This window comes from Pseudomyrmex gracilis, unplaced genomic scaffold, assembly GCF_002006095.1.
Source record: "Pseudomyrmex gracilis isolate BER0280 unplaced genomic scaffold, ASM200609v1 scaffold_271, whole genome shotgun sequence".
Taxonomy (NCBI): Eukaryota; Metazoa; Arthropoda; class Insecta; order Hymenoptera; family Formicidae; genus Pseudomyrmex; species Pseudomyrmex gracilis.
This window is the reverse complement of record NW_018020855.1, coordinates 101,195-119,782: the sequence shown is the minus strand read 5'-3', so window position 1 is coordinate 119,782 and position 18,588 is coordinate 101,195. Positions and strand designations below refer to the sequence as shown.

The 18,588-nt window shown below is 39.6% G+C and overlaps 3 protein-coding genes across 6 annotated transcripts in view; 2 read left to right on the top strand and 1 right to left on the bottom strand.

Annotated features, from left to right (window-relative positions):
* Positions 1–287: 287 nt before the first annotated feature.
* On the top strand, positions 288–2,027 carry LOC109859616 (transmembrane protein 216-like). Its single transcript, XM_020438007.1, has one exon. It carries the CDS (start codon positions 1,038–1,040, stop codon positions 1,464–1,466), a length of 429 nt encoding a protein of 142 aa, XP_020293596.1. The 5' UTR covers positions 288–1,037; the 3' UTR covers positions 1,467–2,027.
* A 176-nt stretch (positions 2,028–2,203) lies between these two features.
* LOC109859615 (adenosine 3'-phospho 5'-phosphosulfate transporter 1) lies at positions 2,204–5,536 on the bottom strand. 2 transcript variants are annotated; one of them, XM_020438005.1, is made up of 8 exons: positions 5,153–5,536; positions 4,607–4,815; positions 4,290–4,498; positions 3,855–4,079; positions 3,545–3,695; positions 3,249–3,460; positions 3,038–3,163; positions 2,204–2,951 (listed from the first exon to the last, which is right to left on the bottom strand). In XM_020438005.1, exons 1-8 carry the CDS (start codon positions 5,182–5,184, stop codon positions 2,784–2,786), a joined length of 1,332 nt encoding a protein of 443 aa, XP_020293594.1. In that variant the 5' UTR covers positions 5,185–5,536; the 3' UTR covers positions 2,204–2,783. The 2 variants fall into 2 exon arrangements, with proteins under 2 accessions (XP_020293594.1, XP_020293595.1); XM_020438006.1 differs by lacking the exon at positions 5,153–5,536 and having other exon boundaries at positions 4,290–4,500; positions 4,608–4,760.
* A 5,941-nt stretch (positions 5,537–11,477) lies between these two features.
* LOC109859597 (RNA-binding protein Nova-1) overlaps positions 11,478–18,588 on the top strand; it is a 14,566-nt gene continuing 7,455 nt past the window's right edge. The window contains exons 1-5 of one of the 3 annotated variants that reach the window (XM_020437978.1): positions 11,478–12,997; positions 16,079–16,225; positions 16,325–16,482; positions 16,838–17,189; positions 17,682–18,582. In XM_020437978.1, coding sequence (XP_020293567.1) covers positions 12,880–12,997; positions 16,079–16,225; positions 16,325–16,482; positions 16,838–17,189; positions 17,682–18,451 — 1,545 coding nt within the window. In that variant the 5' untranslated portion in view covers positions 11,478–12,879 and the 3' untranslated portion in view covers positions 18,452–18,582. Of the gene's footprint in view, positions 12,998–14,254; positions 14,308–16,078; positions 16,226–16,324; positions 16,483–16,837; positions 17,190–17,681; positions 18,583–18,588 lie in introns of those variants that run through there. The other 2 variants (XM_020437980.1, XM_020437979.1) reach the window with 2 other exon arrangements.

Genomic DNA, 18,588 nt, shown 5'->3' with positions numbered 1-18,588 from the left:
TCCACGCGAGAGAGAGAGAGAGAGAGAGAGAGAGAGAGAGAGAGAAAGAGAGAGCGAGTGAGAGAGAAGGGAGAGAAAGTAAATTTAAGTAACGCGTCAACAAAAAAGAATTATCGACTAGGGAATAACCAAGTTGAAAACGTCGATCGATGATCGATCTCTCGACAATAAAAAAATAATCGAGAATTCTTTCTTTCCCGTATCTCGTTTCAAAAAATCGATCACCGTATATCGCCTTACGATATCGCCCCCTCCCTCTCAACCCCGGTCCCCAGCTGTCGCCCAGTCCCGTGATGGCCGCTTGCGGCTAACCGAGTAAACAAAACAAGAGTACATACCGAAAAACACTCGAAAAACTCATTCGAATGAGTGAAGTAAATTCAAAATTTACTTTTACATCTCTATCTTTATTAACTCCTCATTATCTCTACCCTAGTCTAGCGTATAAATAATCGTATTGTTCTGTCACATTGTACCTGAAGAAATGAGGTTATAAACACTAGTTATAAATAAACACCATAGACTGGCGTGCGGGCGGATTTTCAGAGTTCCCGAGCCTGACTGAGAAGTCAGGTCATAAATAAACACAGATGAACGCAAGCGTAAGAAAAAGGTAACGTGCTTCGCACGCTCGACCATCCAATTTTGTGGCGCACATTTGAGATGATGGTGAACACAAGAGATCTTCCTTGGTGTACGATGCGAGAACATCCAAAGTAATATTCCCAATTTGAATCGAAGACATATAGAAGACATATTTCGCGCAGCCAAACTTTGGATTGGGAAAAAATACGCGAAGAACTCTGCGAGTGGTGTTGCAGCAAGAAAGACAAATGTGCTATTGAAAGTCATTCAAAAAAAAAAAAAGCGAATTCTGAACGAGTCTTGAAAGTGAGACAAATGGAAAGAAGTGCACTTGTAACAACAAACACAATGCGTTTGATAGACTAACGGCGAATATCTGAAAGAGATTTCAAAGCTTTACAAAAGACCTTTACTGAACTTTACTGAAGCAAAATTGAGAGAATACAGAAGCAATGCCTACCATAGCTAACTCCTCGCTCACCTACGAAATTCTCATGTACTTGAACTCGTTCTACTTCGGCATGTTCGCGGTGTGCGAGTTGAGCATGGGTCTGTTCAAGGCCGCAAACCTGCCATCACCCGGAACGAACACCATGCTGACGGAATTTGCTCTTCTGCTCTTTCTGATGGTAACGGAAACTGGCAGAATCTACCTGGGCAGGCGAGGAAATTTAACCGAACGTGGACTGCCGATAGTATTGGGAATAGTTCTTACCATTCCCAGTTCGTTGGCGACGCTCTACTTCCTGCTCTGGCAGACGCATGTGCTCAGACTTGAGATGATTCTCTGCAGCATACAACTGGTTCTATTGGCCTCCGAGGTGGTCATTGCTATTCTGTGCCTTGTCTCTATCTACCGACCCGTACCTCTGGAGAAATAATTCTGTGCACCAAAGATATTGTACCTTTATTTTGTACCGTATTTCACGTCGTGTGATTAACAATCCGTTTTAAGTATTGTTCGTTCATCAAGAGGAAACACAAGATGCTCTCTTTACTTTGTGTCGCACAATGTTTTCTGCCATTTACACATTTATTGCTATTTATATAATATATGTTATACATTTATATATTTGAAATCCAATTTTACAGAAGATTAGGATGCAATATTTGTCTCGAATTTAATATAAACTTGCACTTTGCACCTGTATACCTGGAGTTTTATATTGCAACGTAGTGTTTTACCTCAGCTGTTTTTTTATCAATTCCAAGAAAATAAAAACTGATTATATAAACAAGTTAAAAATCTAATAGTTCCCCTTCTTCCCTTAATGTCGAATATTTATAAGTTTTACTAATGAAGTACATATTAGTTGTAATTGACATACTTTGTACACACGCTACTTACATCGGACTGAATCTAGTAGTTTGCAATTTTATATTAAACTACACAAACAGAAACAAATTTCTGTCACACATCATTTTAATTTGTTGCGTTTTCATATAAAAAAACAAAAAAATTGAAAAGGAATTTGGTATTTGGAGTCGGAAAAGTTGTTGGTTTTATTCACTTCTATGTAATCAATGTGAACTGCCATTTATAAATATATTTTCACATTTAAATACAAAGCAGTCAGATTTCTCTAAAAGAACAAAGCTAATGTAACAGTACAGTTTCTTTTTTTGTGTGTGTGTGTGTGTGTTCAAATGTCTTTCTAATAAAAAAAAGAAACTTTTGCCCGTACACATGTTTGTTCACATATATGCATTTATATCAAAATATTTTTTCTTAATAAAATGTAATAGTATATATGTGTGCAGTACTTATTATACTACATAATATAGTATAAATGTCAAAGTTACTTTTTTCACAAATCACAAATCTTTTCGAGTATCTGTCACTCAAAATATACTTTGTACTCATAAACGTACGTGTGAGCACAAATATATGATAAATATTTTTTTTTATCCTTTGTTTTCGTACAATTAAAATCTATCGAAGCCTATCGGGAATATAGTGGATAGATTACGAGAAAGGGAATTGATTATGGAAATACAGAATAAGATTTCAAGTTTCTTGAAGTAACTTGAAAATAGTTTCAGATTCAATTACAACGGCGAAATTTTATCCTGTAATCCATAGCAATTACAATAAATATTCAATAGAATTCTCTACGTTTATGTCAATATATATATATATATATATATACGTATATATATATATAATTTGTTTGAATTCCGCCTAAACGACACAGCTCTCAATGTCTTATACTACTCGCCGCGGCTCTGCGTCTTCTGATTGCGCGCAATCGATTGTTGCAATAAATTCGTAAAAATACTGAACCAAATACCAACAATATGCCGAATATTCCGATGACGGTGATTTCGTGATGATAGATCAAACACGACAATAATATCGCCAATCCCTGAAACAGACATCAACTTGCGTGCAACATGATCTCTTTTTCAGACAATTGTTTCTTTTGTTCGCACATTGGCGATTTATACGTACCTGACGAATAGTCATCATAATAACAAACGTAATTGATCCGAACTTCGAAATGGTGTAAAAGATATACAACTGGCCGCTCGCCGAGCAAATGGAGATTAGTAAGCAATCGATTATAAACCTAGGATACTGCGACAGAGATCGTTAATGTTAATTCTTTGTGCACACATACGCAATGTTAAAATCATCACAAAAATTAACGTGAACTAAATACCGTTGTCATAAAAGAGAATATTAGCGGAAAACTCGATTGTTGAAATAAGGACATCGCAGTCAATAAACAGGAAAACATATTAACAGCACACATCATTTGTACGCTCGTAACACCGTAGTCTACGAAAAGTGCATTCTGCCAGGTACTTGTAAAACTATCTAATAATAAGTAACCTCCCAGTAGAATAACACCGGACAGTGTTGTAGCTCCGTCTGAAAATAATTATTTATAATTAATTCCTTCTTTTTCGCTTGTAAAAAAAAAAAAACAGGTACGTGCTCCAAACGAGATATTACCGTTTTTACGATCAGCACTGTCCAGCATAAAGAGAGTCATGCCAATAGAAATAAGAATCGCTGTAACGTACTCGTAATATTCGTACGTTGTATGCGAGACTATTTTCCCCATCACCATGACCGGAATAATTTTCGAAGCTTTAGCCAGAACCTGCAAAACGAAAACACAAATAATGAGCGTGTATAGAAAATAAAAACAAATTTCTATGCTATATTTCTATAATTAAAGCAAGTTAAAATGATTGAAAAAGTCAATTGATGAAAAAGATAGAAAATTACAGCGTGTATGTATATGTGCAGTAACGTTTACCTGCGAGGGAAAACTAACATACTTCAAAGCCTCATATTGACACCAACTACTCATGATATTCGACAAAGAACAAAATGCATATTTGTACAATGGTGTTTTGTGTTGTGGTTGACGTCGAATAAGTAAATATAATCCTGACATAAGAAAGGCGAGAATACGATTTACGAACACCAGAAATTGCGAGTCTTGAAATTGCGCTTTGTTGCCAGAAGCATCTTCATATTCCTGTATGTTAAAAGAACATCGCTGATTATATGTGACCAAGAATGTTGTTTTAAAAATGTAAATAATCTTACAGTTATTGCTTGAAAAAATTAAAAACCACGCAAATGCAGGTATTGAGCACAGTTCTGATTGCGCAAAACAAATCATAAATTTTCACTTACAACAGACATCCTTTAATATTTGATCTATAAATAACAGAAAATTCAATACTTGAGTCATTATCTTCTCTTGTAAGTAGCCCCATGTAAGATAACTGATTTGCAGTCCAAAGAAACAATATATCAGGAGTAGAGCATCTTGAGTAAAAGTACGTTGAACAAGAGTGGAAGTATTAGGAGTGTACGAAGGTGAATCCAAGAGACCTGTCTCGCTATGTCCGACAAAACACGAGTGCGCCAATTTGGAGATACAACTTTTTCCTATACAAATAACACTTAAATTATTATATAGCGTCATATACACATATACATGCGTAATAGAAAAATAAAGATGTTACAATAAGTGTTTTACATAACAACAACACTCACCTTTTTTTTGAAAATATTTTGTGTAACGCACATATTTGTATATAAGGCAACCTGGCAACAATACAGTGGCATATCCCAATACGTTTAAACACAATCGAACGACCCAACTGTAGGTAGATGTCTTGAAGATCTCATCTTTGTTGTTCGTAAACAATTTGATGATCTCACTGGTTCCAAATATGATTGTGACTGAAAGTAGTAGCAGCAGGCTGCCAAAATATGCCTTCCTTTAATTAGTGTGCGACATGAACATGTATATTAAAAAAAAAACAATATTTAGAAAACTAAGAAAAACAATGTTACACTTGTATTTCTCAATCAAATATACAATTTGTATAACTTGCGTGCCAAAGAGAATATATAAAAAAGAAAAAATACATACACGTATACTCAGTTTATATATATTCCAAGTAACTATATCTAAAATTTGTTCTATTTGTTGCGTTAGGGTAAAAAAACAAAAATCATGGATTTTATTTTACTGTGACGTTGTCAACAACAACCAGCGTATTTCTGTATTAGCAACAAAAATCGGGGTAAACGCACCAAATCACAATGTCACCCGTGAAGTTGCCCATATTTTCTCTTTAAAAAAAGAGAAACTTAGAGATTAGAGATGAGTTAGTTTAGCCCATAACCTTCCGTCACGAACGTCTCCTTGCTTTGCCACTCATCTCATGAATATGCCGGGTACAGCCTGTGTACACAGCACACGCACACGAATGTTAATTTAGTTTAGATCAGCCTCCGTCAACCGTGCCATTGTGTTGCGCTTTATAATTAAAATTATCATGCTTAAAACACTGCAAATTAATCTTATCTGCCCGTTCCGTTCTATTGTATTTTTACATATCCGCACGATATTCCAATTGTCGTAAACGAAACTGCGCGGATAAGGAACATCGCGCGCGCGCGCGCGGAACACGTGTGTGCGCGTGTGTCGCGCGCGGGTGTGTGTGTGTACGCATGTGTGAGAGATGCGCGCAAGCGCGCACATCGGATTTGTTCTTTTTCGCGTTGTACGTGCGGCAACAAAAAAGTGCAAAGTGCTGAACCGGAAGTTGTGTTTTGCGAGAAGAAGAGGGAGGGATCAATTACCTTCCCTATGCGCGTCGCGTTTTTTTTTACTTCGGTTCAGTTCGGTTAACGATGGCTTCGATCGGTGGTTGTGTTACATAATTTTTTTTTTTTTGAATTCGGATTTTCGAAATAATTTCGATTTTTGTTGTTTCTCTCGCGAAGATCGCGGACAGAAAACAAAATTGTATCATCGCGATGTTAATTGCGAAAAAAAATTACGTAACGACGAACGGGAACGAATGCGGGAACGCAGCAGCGGTCCCGATGATACGAGAGAGAGAGAGAGAGAGAGAGAGAGAGAGAGAATCCTCCCACGCGCGCGTGTCACAGGTGCGCGCGCCGGGAAGAAGAAAACGTTCGCGCGCGTGCGCAAACGCGTATATATCCTGTTTGCGTGCAAAATGCAATAATTTGATTCGTCGTTAGAAACTTGCAAAAAAAAAAAATTCGCAAGACTCGAAGGACGCGAGAGACGCGAAGGTAACAAGCGAAATGTGTTACGCGCGCCCTCGCGAGGCGAGGCGCAGTAGGTTACTATGTTGCGCGCGCCTGTGTCTCTGAAAGGGGGAAGGGGGAAATAAAAAAAACCCATTCGAGAGAGAAGAGAATACAACACGTCGCGCGCTTTGCGCGTGCGCGCGCCGCGCAAATATATATGTATTCGCGCTCTTGCCACACCACCGTTAAAGAGTTTAACAGAGTGCGACACGCGTTACGTACGTACTGTACTGTACTTTACACACATACAACGGGTGGATACAACAACGCACACGCGTATGGCCGACTAACCCGGAGTCTGCTGAAAAAAAAAAAAAAAAAACATGCACGGGATCTGGCTCGGCGACTCGCGCAACTTGCGGTACAAGGACGCGCCGCCGCCGCCGACGCCGCTACTACCCTCTTCTGGTGGAACACCGGTTCAATTCTGCAAAACACGACAAAGAGGAGAAAGAGGGAGAAAGGAGTGACAAGCGGAGGAGCTTTTGCACGTGGGAAAACCAGCTCCTCCGCATCCTCTCTTTCTCTCTCTGTGTGTAGTCGTCGTTCTTTGAATAATAATTCAAAATCAATGTTTTCTCCGCAGCGAGAACATTCTCGTTCTTGCGTTTTTTTTTTTTTTTTTATCGTCTCGTTTTCAAACAATTATAATCAAAAATGTTTGCAAACGTTAAACTCTTCTAAACGACGATTTGAAAAAAAGAGAGAAGAGAGATTTACATGTGTGATAACGCGTTCGAGAGCGCGTTGAGTGAGAAAACCGCACGATACAATATTGCGTGATTTTTTTTAATTAAAAAGAACCGAATGCAAATTGATTGCGTTTGACATTCTCGCGGCGGCGGCGGCGGGAATTGAAAATCTCGGAATAATCTCGCAAAACCGGTTGACTTATATAGTCGCTATTATGTGTCGACAAAAGGAAGAAGGAAAGATGAAGGAAAGAAAAAAGACAAAGACACGGTTGTGTTCGCTCGTTCCCCTTCGTGTTTTAGCGGATGCTAAAACAAGTGACGCAATTGTAGAAAAATTTTACGTTGCTCAATCAGGCACAGAAGAAGACTCATAAAAGAAGCCGCGCAGAAGATCGCGCTCTTATGTTTTTTTTTTTTTTTTATGTTTTTTTTTATTCTGCCTCTTTTTTTTTTAACGACAAACCGTCATTGAGAAAATAGCGCGGCTAATAATCTTTTATCGGCGATGAGAGCCGACATTTCGTGAGAAAATAACAACACAGTTCTTTGTTCGAAGCATATTTTAAATTTTACCGACTGCGTTATCAAACGCTCGTCAACCATAGCCGTGAGCATTATTGGAATGGAAAATTAATGATCTAACAGCGATGACAGAGCGAACTTTTATGTAGCTGATGCACTCGCTCGGATATATTGAATCGCGCTAATAAAAATCGTGAGTATATATCATCGAGCTCTTCTCGGTTTTTTATATTATACGTGCGTTGTTATATTCAGAAGAACAACGAACTGATTTGAAGACACACATGGGATCTTGCTTGATTACGCTCGACAATTACGAATCAGACGAACCGAGAGTCAATTTTGAAACGCATCGCTAGTGATCCAATCACGCGTTTTTCACCCACATGTGCGTTTTTTGCTTCTTCTGTGTTTTGTATGTACCTTAAATAGGTTGTCGAAGTTACTCGTCTATTGATCACTATCAAGTTACTTCGTCACTCGGTCATTATTAAATTAAATAAAAAGTTATTTAAAAGTAACGAAGAGAGATTAAAAATTACTTAAAAAGAACGTGCAACTTAAAGCGCCATTAAAATCAATTAAATACACACGTGAAATTTTTCCACACATTTTTTATGTTTCTAATTATCTAGATAACAAATGTATAATTATAACAAATATAAAATTATATAACAAATGTAACTTTAACTATATTATAATTGTATACAATATTTATCTTAATTTTATTTTTATAACAATTATTTTAATTTTACATTATTATGTTTTATAAGTAAACTTCGCTTTTTTTTTATGTTTTCATAACCCGAGACTTTATTCGTGTCTGGAACAGTTTTTCTAAAGAAATTATTATTACGTTGATTTATATTTAACGAAGCATCTCATTATACATATAAATATATATATTTATGTTGCATAAAATATTGTATATAATAAATCTTCCGTTGTCATACTGGATCAAAATGATTCGTAATTTTGTTTTGAAGAGTAAAATATCTTTGAGATTGAAAATAATAATGATGTTACAGGAAGAAAAGATTAAAAAGAATTTATAATGATAATTTGGAGAAAGAAAAAGGCAGAATTTTAGTAAAGTTATGGGAAAAAAAACAAAAAAAGATTTAAAGAGAAAAGGAGAGTAGAACAAAAATAAAATTCTAGTCAGAACAAGAGAAGAGGAGATAGAAGCTGTAGAAAATTTTGATAAGGCAGTATATGCAAAAGAGAAGGGGTTTAATCTTTAGAATTGCAATGAAAGAATAGTATAGTAATGTGATATAATTTAATGTGGAGAGAACTTTCTTTAAAAAAAAAAAGTAATAATATGGTGTGTTGTACAGTGATAGTTAGATTAAGAATAAGAATAAAAAATCAAAGGAAAAGGATGGAACATGTGTGTGAGAATAGTAGGACAGAGAGAAGTTATTTAGATAGTTTATATAAATTTATAAATTTGTAAATTTGTAAAATTTTGTAAATAATAATGTAATTAGGATAAGATATATTGTATAGTTATAAGGGAAGAGGAGATGAAGGGAAGGATTTGTAAACCAAGTTTCCTTCTTGACCAAACGGCTGAAGTATTAATAAATATATATATATATATACTAATGTTGATGTTATCTGATATTAATTTCAAGTGTCTACAAATAGAGATACTTCCGGAGCGAGAGGAAGCGATAGGGCGTGTTTGGCAGCCGTCGAAGAGTCAAATTGACCCGAGTGTGACAAATGCGTCATTGTTGCTTCAAATTGAGTGGTTGTTTTTGTGGAAAAAAAAAGGTAATCAGAAAACAAAAACAATCATTTTCATACACAAATTGTTTTTTATTTTATTTAAAGTGTTTAATAAAGACAAAATGGCCGCAGAAGCACAACTGCTCACCGAGCGGCTAAGTGGTAAAATTGCGATTGATTTAAATTTATAAATTTATATATAACTCATTTTTTAAATATAAGATACTTTCTTATTGATAAACAATTATTTTGTATACTTTGAAAAAAATAAAAATGTAAAGTTTCTATATAAATATACATGATTTTTTCAAAAAATGTTCTCTCTCAATATGTAAAATAAATACTTGTTGTTGAAAGTTCCGATATAAAACTATTTTTTTTTTTTTTTATAAAAGTAGCATATCTCAAGAGTATCATAAATATCATCATAAATGTTTAGCTAAAGATATTAAAAATTGTAAAATTTAGTTTTTAATCAAACAAACTTTCGAAATTTCTTTTCTCAGAAATTGTTTAAAACGTGATATCATAAATGTTTTCAACTTTTTACAACAGAAATATATTCCACATTTGTTTAAACTTTGTCTCAGAATTTTGACGATTTAATTTAAAACAAATAGTTTTTAAATAGCAGGTGATTAAAAATTAGTTAGGTCAAATTAGTCGGGAAAAATAACGTGTAGAAACATACGTACATATACGTAAAATGCTAACATATTAATATTAATATTAATATTAATTTCAAAATGTACACACACACACACACACATAGCGATACTCGAACAAATATAACTCATATTGCTTTATTATCGACTCATTTATCTAGAAACGTTTTTTTTCCAGAAACAAAATGCAATTAAAAGTTTCTATTTCGTCATTTCATACATTTTATTCCAATGGTGTGGGAAAACTTTGGCCGGTGTGTTTTTTTTTTTTTTTCGTCCTACTTTGTTGCGCGGAATGGATCGCTTCGATTTTTTTTTTCAGACAACACCTCCTCGGATCATCCCAGGCTTTGTTCATCCAGCTTATTTATGTACGTATTATAAATATATGTGTGTGTGTATATATATTGCGCCGACACACTGCTCGTTGCGTACGCGCGTTTTATACACACCATGGGCGTGTAAATACGCGCTTTGACATTTTCCAGAGAACGATAAATCAGAGAAGAACGAACGATTTAAGCGCTTCTCGAGTTTAATCTACGATAATGCACAAATCCGAGTATACGTGTGTTTTCTCTTTTATTAGAGGCTTCCATATATAGGCGCGCGATAAGAACTTTTGTGTACGTGTACGCGCGTATACGCGCACGAGATTTTTCAAATTTTCCTTGTTCTATTTGTTGCGCACCTTTATCTTTTTTTATATTTTATTGCTTCGCGTTCCAAAACAATGTTTCACCTAAAAATAATCAAAATCAAAATCCGTGGTGGTGGTATCTGACGTGAGATACAAAAATCGTGACGAAGTCGTCACGCGATGACGGATTCCAGCGTGCGTGCGTGCGTGCGTTGCGCGCAAGAAGGACTTTGCTCTCTCAACTTGAGAGCGCGCATAATCACGCCTAACCTAGGGTGTGTGTATATATATTTGTCGCGCGCGCTACATTTATAGATCAAGGATAAAAGAAATCGAGAGCTATCTCGGCGTTGTGCGATCCCGTCGTCATTGTACATACGCGTCGCGCAATAACGACGACGATCGAAAGTCGGAGAAAACGCGCGCTATCGCGTAAAAAAAACAAAAAAAACAAAAAAAAAAAAAAACGCCGTAGCGGCTCAAAGGTCATCGATTGCTCGTCATCGCGCGCGGAGAAAGAATTGTTGAACAGCCATAGAGATAACGTTATATATTCGAGTTCTGAGAAGATGCTGCGGGGGGAATTCGAAGGGCACATTCAGGTTTCGTTCTTCAAGGCCTCGAAGTGCCTTTGAAGAAGAGCAAAGTACGCGAAAAGAATTTTATTGTAAAATATATGGGGCAAAATTCAAAAAGAAGAGAATTATGGCCTCGATATTTGATACAATTGCGTTTCGCTGTTCAACAAGCAGATAAACAGAAATGAGAGAAAAAAAAAAACTCTTGGAAGTGTAATTTCGCGTTTGGAACTGCGCGAGCAGTGTTTGGAAACGTAAGTGTTTCGAAAAAAAAAAAAAACGATTTGTGCCGCGTAATTTTTTATACCCAAGTAAATGTTCTAGCGAAACGTCACTTGGCGCGGCGATAACAATCGCGCGAGTTGCTGCGCGGTGTTGTTACACGACGTCGTAGCGCGACGATGACGCTTAAAAAAATTCGATCTAAAAAAAAAAAAACGCGCACCTTGCGGGACGCGAGCCGTCAAACAATGCAAGCGCGCACACCAAAAGGTTCTCCGTCGCGTTTCTCTATTTCTCTCCCCGCCGCCCTCCCCCCGTCCCGTCGTCGTCGTCACTTACGTAAGCAGATGCCCCGTTTCGCGATTTCCGAAGGAATCCGAAAGGTCCCGGAACTCGCGAGCACATCTGCCCGCGGTTGGTCGACCCGAACTTTTCACACACACACACACACACACACACACACTACCGAACGAACGACGGCGCCCGAACGAAGACACCCGCGGTGCATTCGGCTCGCTCCGCCACTGTTGAAACGGAACGTAAAAGAGACAGAGAACTGGTGCGACAAGAAAGAGAGAGAGAGAGAGAGAGAGAAACACAGAGAGTGCGCACGAGAAGTCTCTCGGAGAGAAAGAGAGAGACGAGGCGGCAGAGTCGAGCGCGACCGACGGGGATATCTCTCCCGCGCGCAGATCGGACGGAGACGCGACGAGAGCCTGGAGAGGAGGTGTAAACGCGCGCGCGAGAGGGTACACCACCACCGTACGGACCGGAGTCTCTCGCTCGCGGAGAGTATCACTCAAACCAGCTGGTTGGCAAGGGAGACTCCGCGCGAGCAGTCGCCAGTGAGACGCGGCACCCCGCGAGCAGCGCGTGTGTCAAAATTTTTTACGCTCGCTCGCTCGCTCGCTCGCTCGTGTTTCGTCCGTCCGTCCGTCCGCGTTACGTACGCGCGTAAAAACTTCCTTATTACACAGCAGCAGCAGCGCGCGCGGGATTTTATTTCTATATATAATATAATAATTATATATACGTGCGCGGCGTGATAGGTTCCCTTCTCCCCCTCCCTCCCCCCTCCTCGCGTATCCGCACAACAAGCGCAGTAACGTAACCATTGCTCCTGACTTTTTACTCGTCGGATTATTGTTGTGCCGTCGGTGGTGGTGAACGCGTACGTCCGCGAGAGCGAAGAGAGTCTCTGTTTCTCCGCCGCGCGCGGCACCTTTCATTCTCGGAACACACACGACACTTGCCGCCTATCTTCGTGTGTGAATCAAGCATCGTCTGCTGTGCTTCCACCACATCTCTTCGTTCCGTTCGTTCGTACGTTCGTACGTTCGTTCGTTCGTTCGTTCGTTCGTTCGTTTTTACGCACACACTTATCCGCGCTCCGTTCTTCTCTTCTCTCTCTCCCTTCTCTTCCCTCTCTCTTTCCGCCTTTCTGGCCTTCCCCCCTCCCCGGGAGTCTCACAAGGAGAGTGTTGGGTAGGCAGTAATAATTTGTGTGTGTGTATATATATATATATTATCCTCGCGCCTAGCGCGTGTGTGTGTGTGTGTCGCGCGCGCGTGTGTGCGCTCTGTCTCTCTATCTCCGTGTGTGCGGAGAGTACGTGCGCGCAACGAGCGAACCAAGATGGCCGCCGATTCAGGAATGGAGACGTGTCCCTCCCCAGAGATTGCGGACTCCAGAAAGCGGCCGCTCGACTGCGACGCGGAAAACGGGACGACCAAGAGATCGCACTACGGATCAGGTATTTCAATTGGGAGTCGTCAACCACGCGTGTCACGTCATTTACGAGCGTCCCGTCATTGGTGATTTTCGGTTCGGTTTCGCTCGCTCGCTCGCCTGCTTGCTCCGCTAGTGCTCTCTCGCGCGTTGCACCAATACTCGCGCATCTGATCGTCGACGCAATAATAAGCGACAACACATCCGTCTTTATCTATCTCTTTATTTCTTCCTCGTCTCGCTCGCGCCTAGTTTCCATCCACGTCTCTCCTTTTCTCTTTCCTTTTCCGTACTCTCTCTCTCTCTCTCTCTCTCTGTCTCTCTCTGTCTCTTCTAACTCCGTTTCGCGTGCACCTTTGACAATCTCGGGTTTACCCGCGCGCTCTGTTGACACAGCTCGCGCGCGATCGACGTTCCCTTTCGTTTCCCACTTCTCTCTATCTCTCTCTCTCTCTCTCGGCAATCGGGTGTGCGCTCTGGCAATCGCCATCGGAGCAACCGCGACGACGACGACGACGACGACGACGACGACGACAACGCGTTTGTACACGGTGTTACCGCGACGGCACAGCGCGCGCCTTGTGCCTCGCCTCGCGCGCATCCTTTCCCCTTTTGCCACGTCTTCTCTCTCGTTTCTCTCTCGTCGTGGCCTTTTTTTTAAATTTTTTTTACTTTTTTCCTCTCCCTCCCTTTTTTCTGTCATCATCAACGTGTCCGCTCCTCGCGGAATCGCACGCTCCAGCTTCTACCGTCCTCCGTGTTCGAGCTCTCTGTGTCTCTCTTCGTCCGAGAAACGGGAGAAAACGAGGTGTTTTTAAATTTTGACGTTTCCGTCCGCGTTGCGGCCTTCCTCCATCTCCGTCTCGTTTTTCTGTCTCTCTCTCTGTCTTTCTGTCTATCTATCTCTCTCTTTCTTTCTCTATGTGTCTCTCTCTCTCTCTCTTTCTCACTCGCCTTTGACTGCGTGTGGGCGGTCGTGCCTGTGGAACGTCGTTAATGGAGGACCGTTTCCACAGCGGTGGCTGCTCTTACGGTGACTCTGCAAATTTGTCGTGCGAACATCGTGGAAATCGCGGCGCACGTTCGCACCGCGCCGCTACGTTCTCGCTGTGTCGTACTTGACATCTTCCGCGCATCGTCCGCGAGTCGCATTCGGCATTTCGCTACGAAGCATCGCGATTGTCATCATCGTCACCATCGTCGTCGTCGTCGTCATCGTCGTCGTCGTCGTCGTCGGAAAGTCACCGCTGTCGACGTTGTCGTGACGCGCGCTGCCACCATTGCCGCTGCCATCCGCGCGCAGTACGACGGCGCCCACTAGGATGTGGCGCATCGGTGAGTGTCACGCACGCACGCACGCACCGCACCTCTCCTCGCCGCGTGAGGAGGTTGCGGGTCAAGGTCGCCGGGCAAGCCAGCCAGTCAGCCAGCAAGCGCGAGCGAGCAAGTCGGGGCCGAGCCAACGCGCAGGGCTTCCATCTGTCAAACAGCTGTTTGCCTTCCGCAAATCACCACAGCTTCCCGCTGCGGATCTTCTTCCTGCTTTCTTTTTTTTTTTTTTTTTTTTTTTTTTTTTTNTTTTTATGGCATACGAGATATTNGCGCGACTGNAGTTCAGNNNTNTNNTNTTNNTNTNTTTTTTTTTCTTTTCTTTGCCTCGATTGTATCGACCGTAACTACCGTTTAGTTTTTTTTTTATTATTTTTTTTAAGTCTCTCTTTTCTGTTTTGTGTGTTTCTTTTTTTCACAACACGGCACTCTTTTTCGCCCCCCGTGTGCGTGACACAAATGATCTTTTACGAGGGTGTTTAACCTTTTATTCGATGAGTAGGGTGTTTGTCACAACTCCGACTGTGCTGCGGGTTTTTGTGTTGACACACGTTTTTAAGGTTTTTTAGGCGCGATTTTTTACGGCGACACACCAAAGAGAGTTTTTATCTGGGGAATATTTGAGAGAACAAAAAAAAAACACACACACAATAGTAAAGTTATTTAACCGTGTCTCTTGCACACACAATTGCCAACATCACAGGTTCACGACGTTCGCCACGTCGATCTTTTTTTTTTTTTTTTGCCATGACGTCCGCCTGTTTAATCTTGATGACATCGGACATTAGTCACTCATCTTGACCGTGACCGACTCAATTGTTTTTCTTTATTCGTGACATAATCAAAATCGCCGTTTAGAAAGCGCGAAAGTAATTTCCAAAATACGAATCAGAGACTAATTTGAGATCATTTTTTTTTGACGGCAATAAAAGAGATTGGAATAATAGTTTTATCTTAATTGTTTTTTTTTTTTTTTTGCGACGCAACTACGTAAAATTTTTCTAACATCCTTAGAATATTGTTTTGGGACAATTATTTAAAACAATAAAGTTTTTTATGAGTTGTTGTTTATATAAGTTGGTTTTAAAATTTATTTATAAATGTTTTCTCAATTCTGTCGGAATGAGAGAGAGAGAGAGAGAGATTAAATTTCTTTAATGTGTGAAAAGAACTCGTAAAAAAATTTATATTTGTAAATTAACACACAAACAACGCACAAAACATATCCGGATTTCACTTTTAATATTTATTTGTAATTTATTATAATATATTTACTAATAATCGCAGTTTTCTTCGAAAATTTTCTCATTTGTAATTTTGTTGTAATTTTGTTCGGTTGTAAGATCGAATAATTTCTTCAAAACATTTAACTTGCGACTGATATAAACTAGAAATTTCAATTTTATGCGAGCAAATAGATCGATCCTAGTTCAATTGATAAATTTTCTGCTGACAACGTGTTGCATAAGCGGCGAGACAGTGATAATATATTTCTCGCGTTATAATAAATATGTAAAATTTTAGATTTAATCAGAATCGCGGATGAAAACAGAAAATCAGAAAATATTGCGACACCTTTTTTTCATATTTTACATTCATGATTTTATTTGGAATTTTATTTTTAACGCGTTAAAAGAAAAAATATTGGAAGAAGATGTTATTTCAAATGTTACTTTTTTTTTTGTTCTTAAAAAAATGTTTATCAATACCCGTTTATAGAAGAACTTGTAATATGTAGGAAGTGATTTGAAAAATAAATTCATGTTTGATTTTGCAGGAGGAGATGGAACGTATCACCTCAAAGTGTTGGTTCCCGGGGTGGCTGCTGGAGCCATTATTGGGAAAGGTGGCGACACAATTGCTCAACTTCAAAAAGATACAGGAGCACGGGTGAAAATGTCTAAATCGCATGATTTTTATCCGGGTATATATTTAAACTTTTATGCCTCTCTTTATATAGTTGTTTGTTTGATTTTTTTTTTTTTTTAATAAAGAAACGAGATTTTATTTGTTTTTATTACAGGAACTACTGAGAGAGTGTGTTTGATTACTGGCAGCGTAGATGCCATTATGGAAGTTATGGAGTTTATCATGGATAAAATACGTGAAAAGCCAGAACTTTCTGTAAAAACTACAGTTGATTTTGATTCTGGCAAAGCTATTGCGGAGAGAGACAAGCAGGTAAAAAAGAGAGAGAGAAAGAGTCAAACGATTTTTTATTTTTTTTTTTATTAACTTTATATTTTGCGAGAAAATTTAGTATTTAAATTTTAAGATTCAGTAAAATATTTCGTAGAAAAGAAAAAAGTAAATTTATTACATATATAATATTAAGTTTTTATATTATTTATAAAAAAAGTTTTTTGAGAAAGCTACAACGCGTCTCTCTTAATGAAATAAAAAATAATAAAATAAAGAATTTTTATTTATTTTATTCTCGTAATAAAAATAAGTTTGCGATCTTTTAACACAATTGTATGTGCAAATTTTTTTGTTACGTATGAACGTGACGCGAATCAACTTTTTTGTGTTTCAGGTAAAAATTTTAGTACCCAACAGCACTGCGGGGATGATAATCGGGAAAGCGGGAAATTATATCAAGCAGATAAAAGAAGAATCTGGCTCGTATGTTCAAATTAGTCAGAAAGCTAAAGACCTGTCTCTTCAAGAGCGGTGCATAACGGTGATCGGTGAAAAGGAAAACAATCAGAGAGCGTTACAAATGATCCTGGCGAAAGTGGCAGATGACCCGCAAAGCGGCACTTGTCTTAATGTCAGTTACGCGGATGTGAGCGGTCCAGTCGCAAATTACAATCCCACAGGCAGTCCGTACGCTCAGGCGCCGGCGAGTACACCTACATACACATCTACAGCTGGTCTCAATACAGGTTGGTTTAAAGAGCTTTAATAAATGCTGATGAAAATATCTTCGGCCTCATGCGACGAGCAGAGCAAAAACTTTATTAGCATAGCATTATCAGCGATAAGATTACATGTCATTTACCGTCTAATAATATTCACAGATATAAGACTTTTGTAAGTAAGTAAGCGCTTTTTCTTGATCTTTGATACCTAATTGAAATTTATAAGCGCGCGCGTGCGCGTAAATTCACATGATGTGAGAGAAACGTGAATTTCCTTGACAGTTTTTTTTTTTTTTTTTTTACTTAAAAGGAACTAATAACAATAAGTATATTTAGCAAAGAAACACAAATGTGTTAGTATCTTCTCTTGCAGTTACATCACGATTGAAGTTGGATCCACACATGCCCCGCGCGCATAACTCGCGAATTAACGAAATAAAATTTGTCTCCGCGTTTCCGATCCGGGGTAAAAAATATTTGTTGTGTGATTATTTGTTCCACTTTTTTTTTTTGTAGTGAGTATCTTGAACGGTGCTGGTTTGAGTCTTAATCTGAATCTGGGCGCGGCTATTACCGCGGGCACGGCGCCGGTGACGACGCAGCTGCTCGAGCACATAAAGCTGAATCTACGCACGTCGGGCTTCACCGAGCCCGCGGCTGCGGAGATACTTACGGCAATCGCGACTCTCGCCAAGTACAACATCCTCGGGATGGGTATTGGGATGCCGTCGAGTATGAGCTATCTGGGAAATCCGATGGACAGTACGACTACTGCGAACGGCTCGAACAACAACGGCGGTGTGTTCGGCCCGATCGGGACCGTGCCCGCGCTCGGTTCAACCTCGCCAACGCCGCGCAACACCCTCGATCGTTACGAGCCGTTCGATCCGTTTCGTCAGAACAACACCGCCGCCAACGCGATACATCTGAACAACAATTCGTTTGGCCTGGGCACTAACCAGTTATCACTTGTAAGTAAGAGTCCTACACAGGTAGACGCCAACAACAAGGAGACCAAGAAGTTAGACATAGAAATTGCAGAGGTTATAGTGGGAGCTATTCTGGGACCCGGAGGTCGTGCCCTCATTGAGATTCAGCACCTAAGTGGCGCCAACATACAAATCTCTAAGAAGGGCATGTTTGCCCCCGGTACCAGGAACCGCATAGTAACTATCACGGGTTATCCCAATGCGATCAATACTGCTCAATACTTGATCGAGCAGAGGATCAGCGAAGAGGAGGCGAAGCGAGCGCGTCAGAATGCCATTGCCAGTATGATCCATTGATTTCAAGTGTAGCAATTTCTCTTGTCTATCTCCATTATTGAGCTCCGTTGTTCACTTCTTCACAATTCGGAGAAGACAGAGCATGTCCGGAACAAACACGGCGGTTCTCTTCTCTCCTCTATATATATATATATATA

Coding starts and splice junctions, on each gene's coding strand:
- LOC109859616 (XM_020438007.1), top strand. CDS start 1,038: ATGCCTACCATAGCTAACTCCTCGCTCACCTACGAAATTCTCATGTAC.
- LOC109859615 (XM_020438005.1), bottom strand. CDS start 5,184: ATGGGCAACTTCACGGGTGACATTGTGATTTG. Junction 3,461..3,544: donor CAGTGCTGATCGTAAAAACG/GTAATATCTCGT, acceptor AATTATTTTCAG/ACGGAGCTACAACACTGTCC. Junction 2,952..3,037: donor TTATGATGACTATTCGTCAG/GTACGTATAAAT, acceptor TGTCTGTTTCAG/GGATTGGCGATATTATTGTC.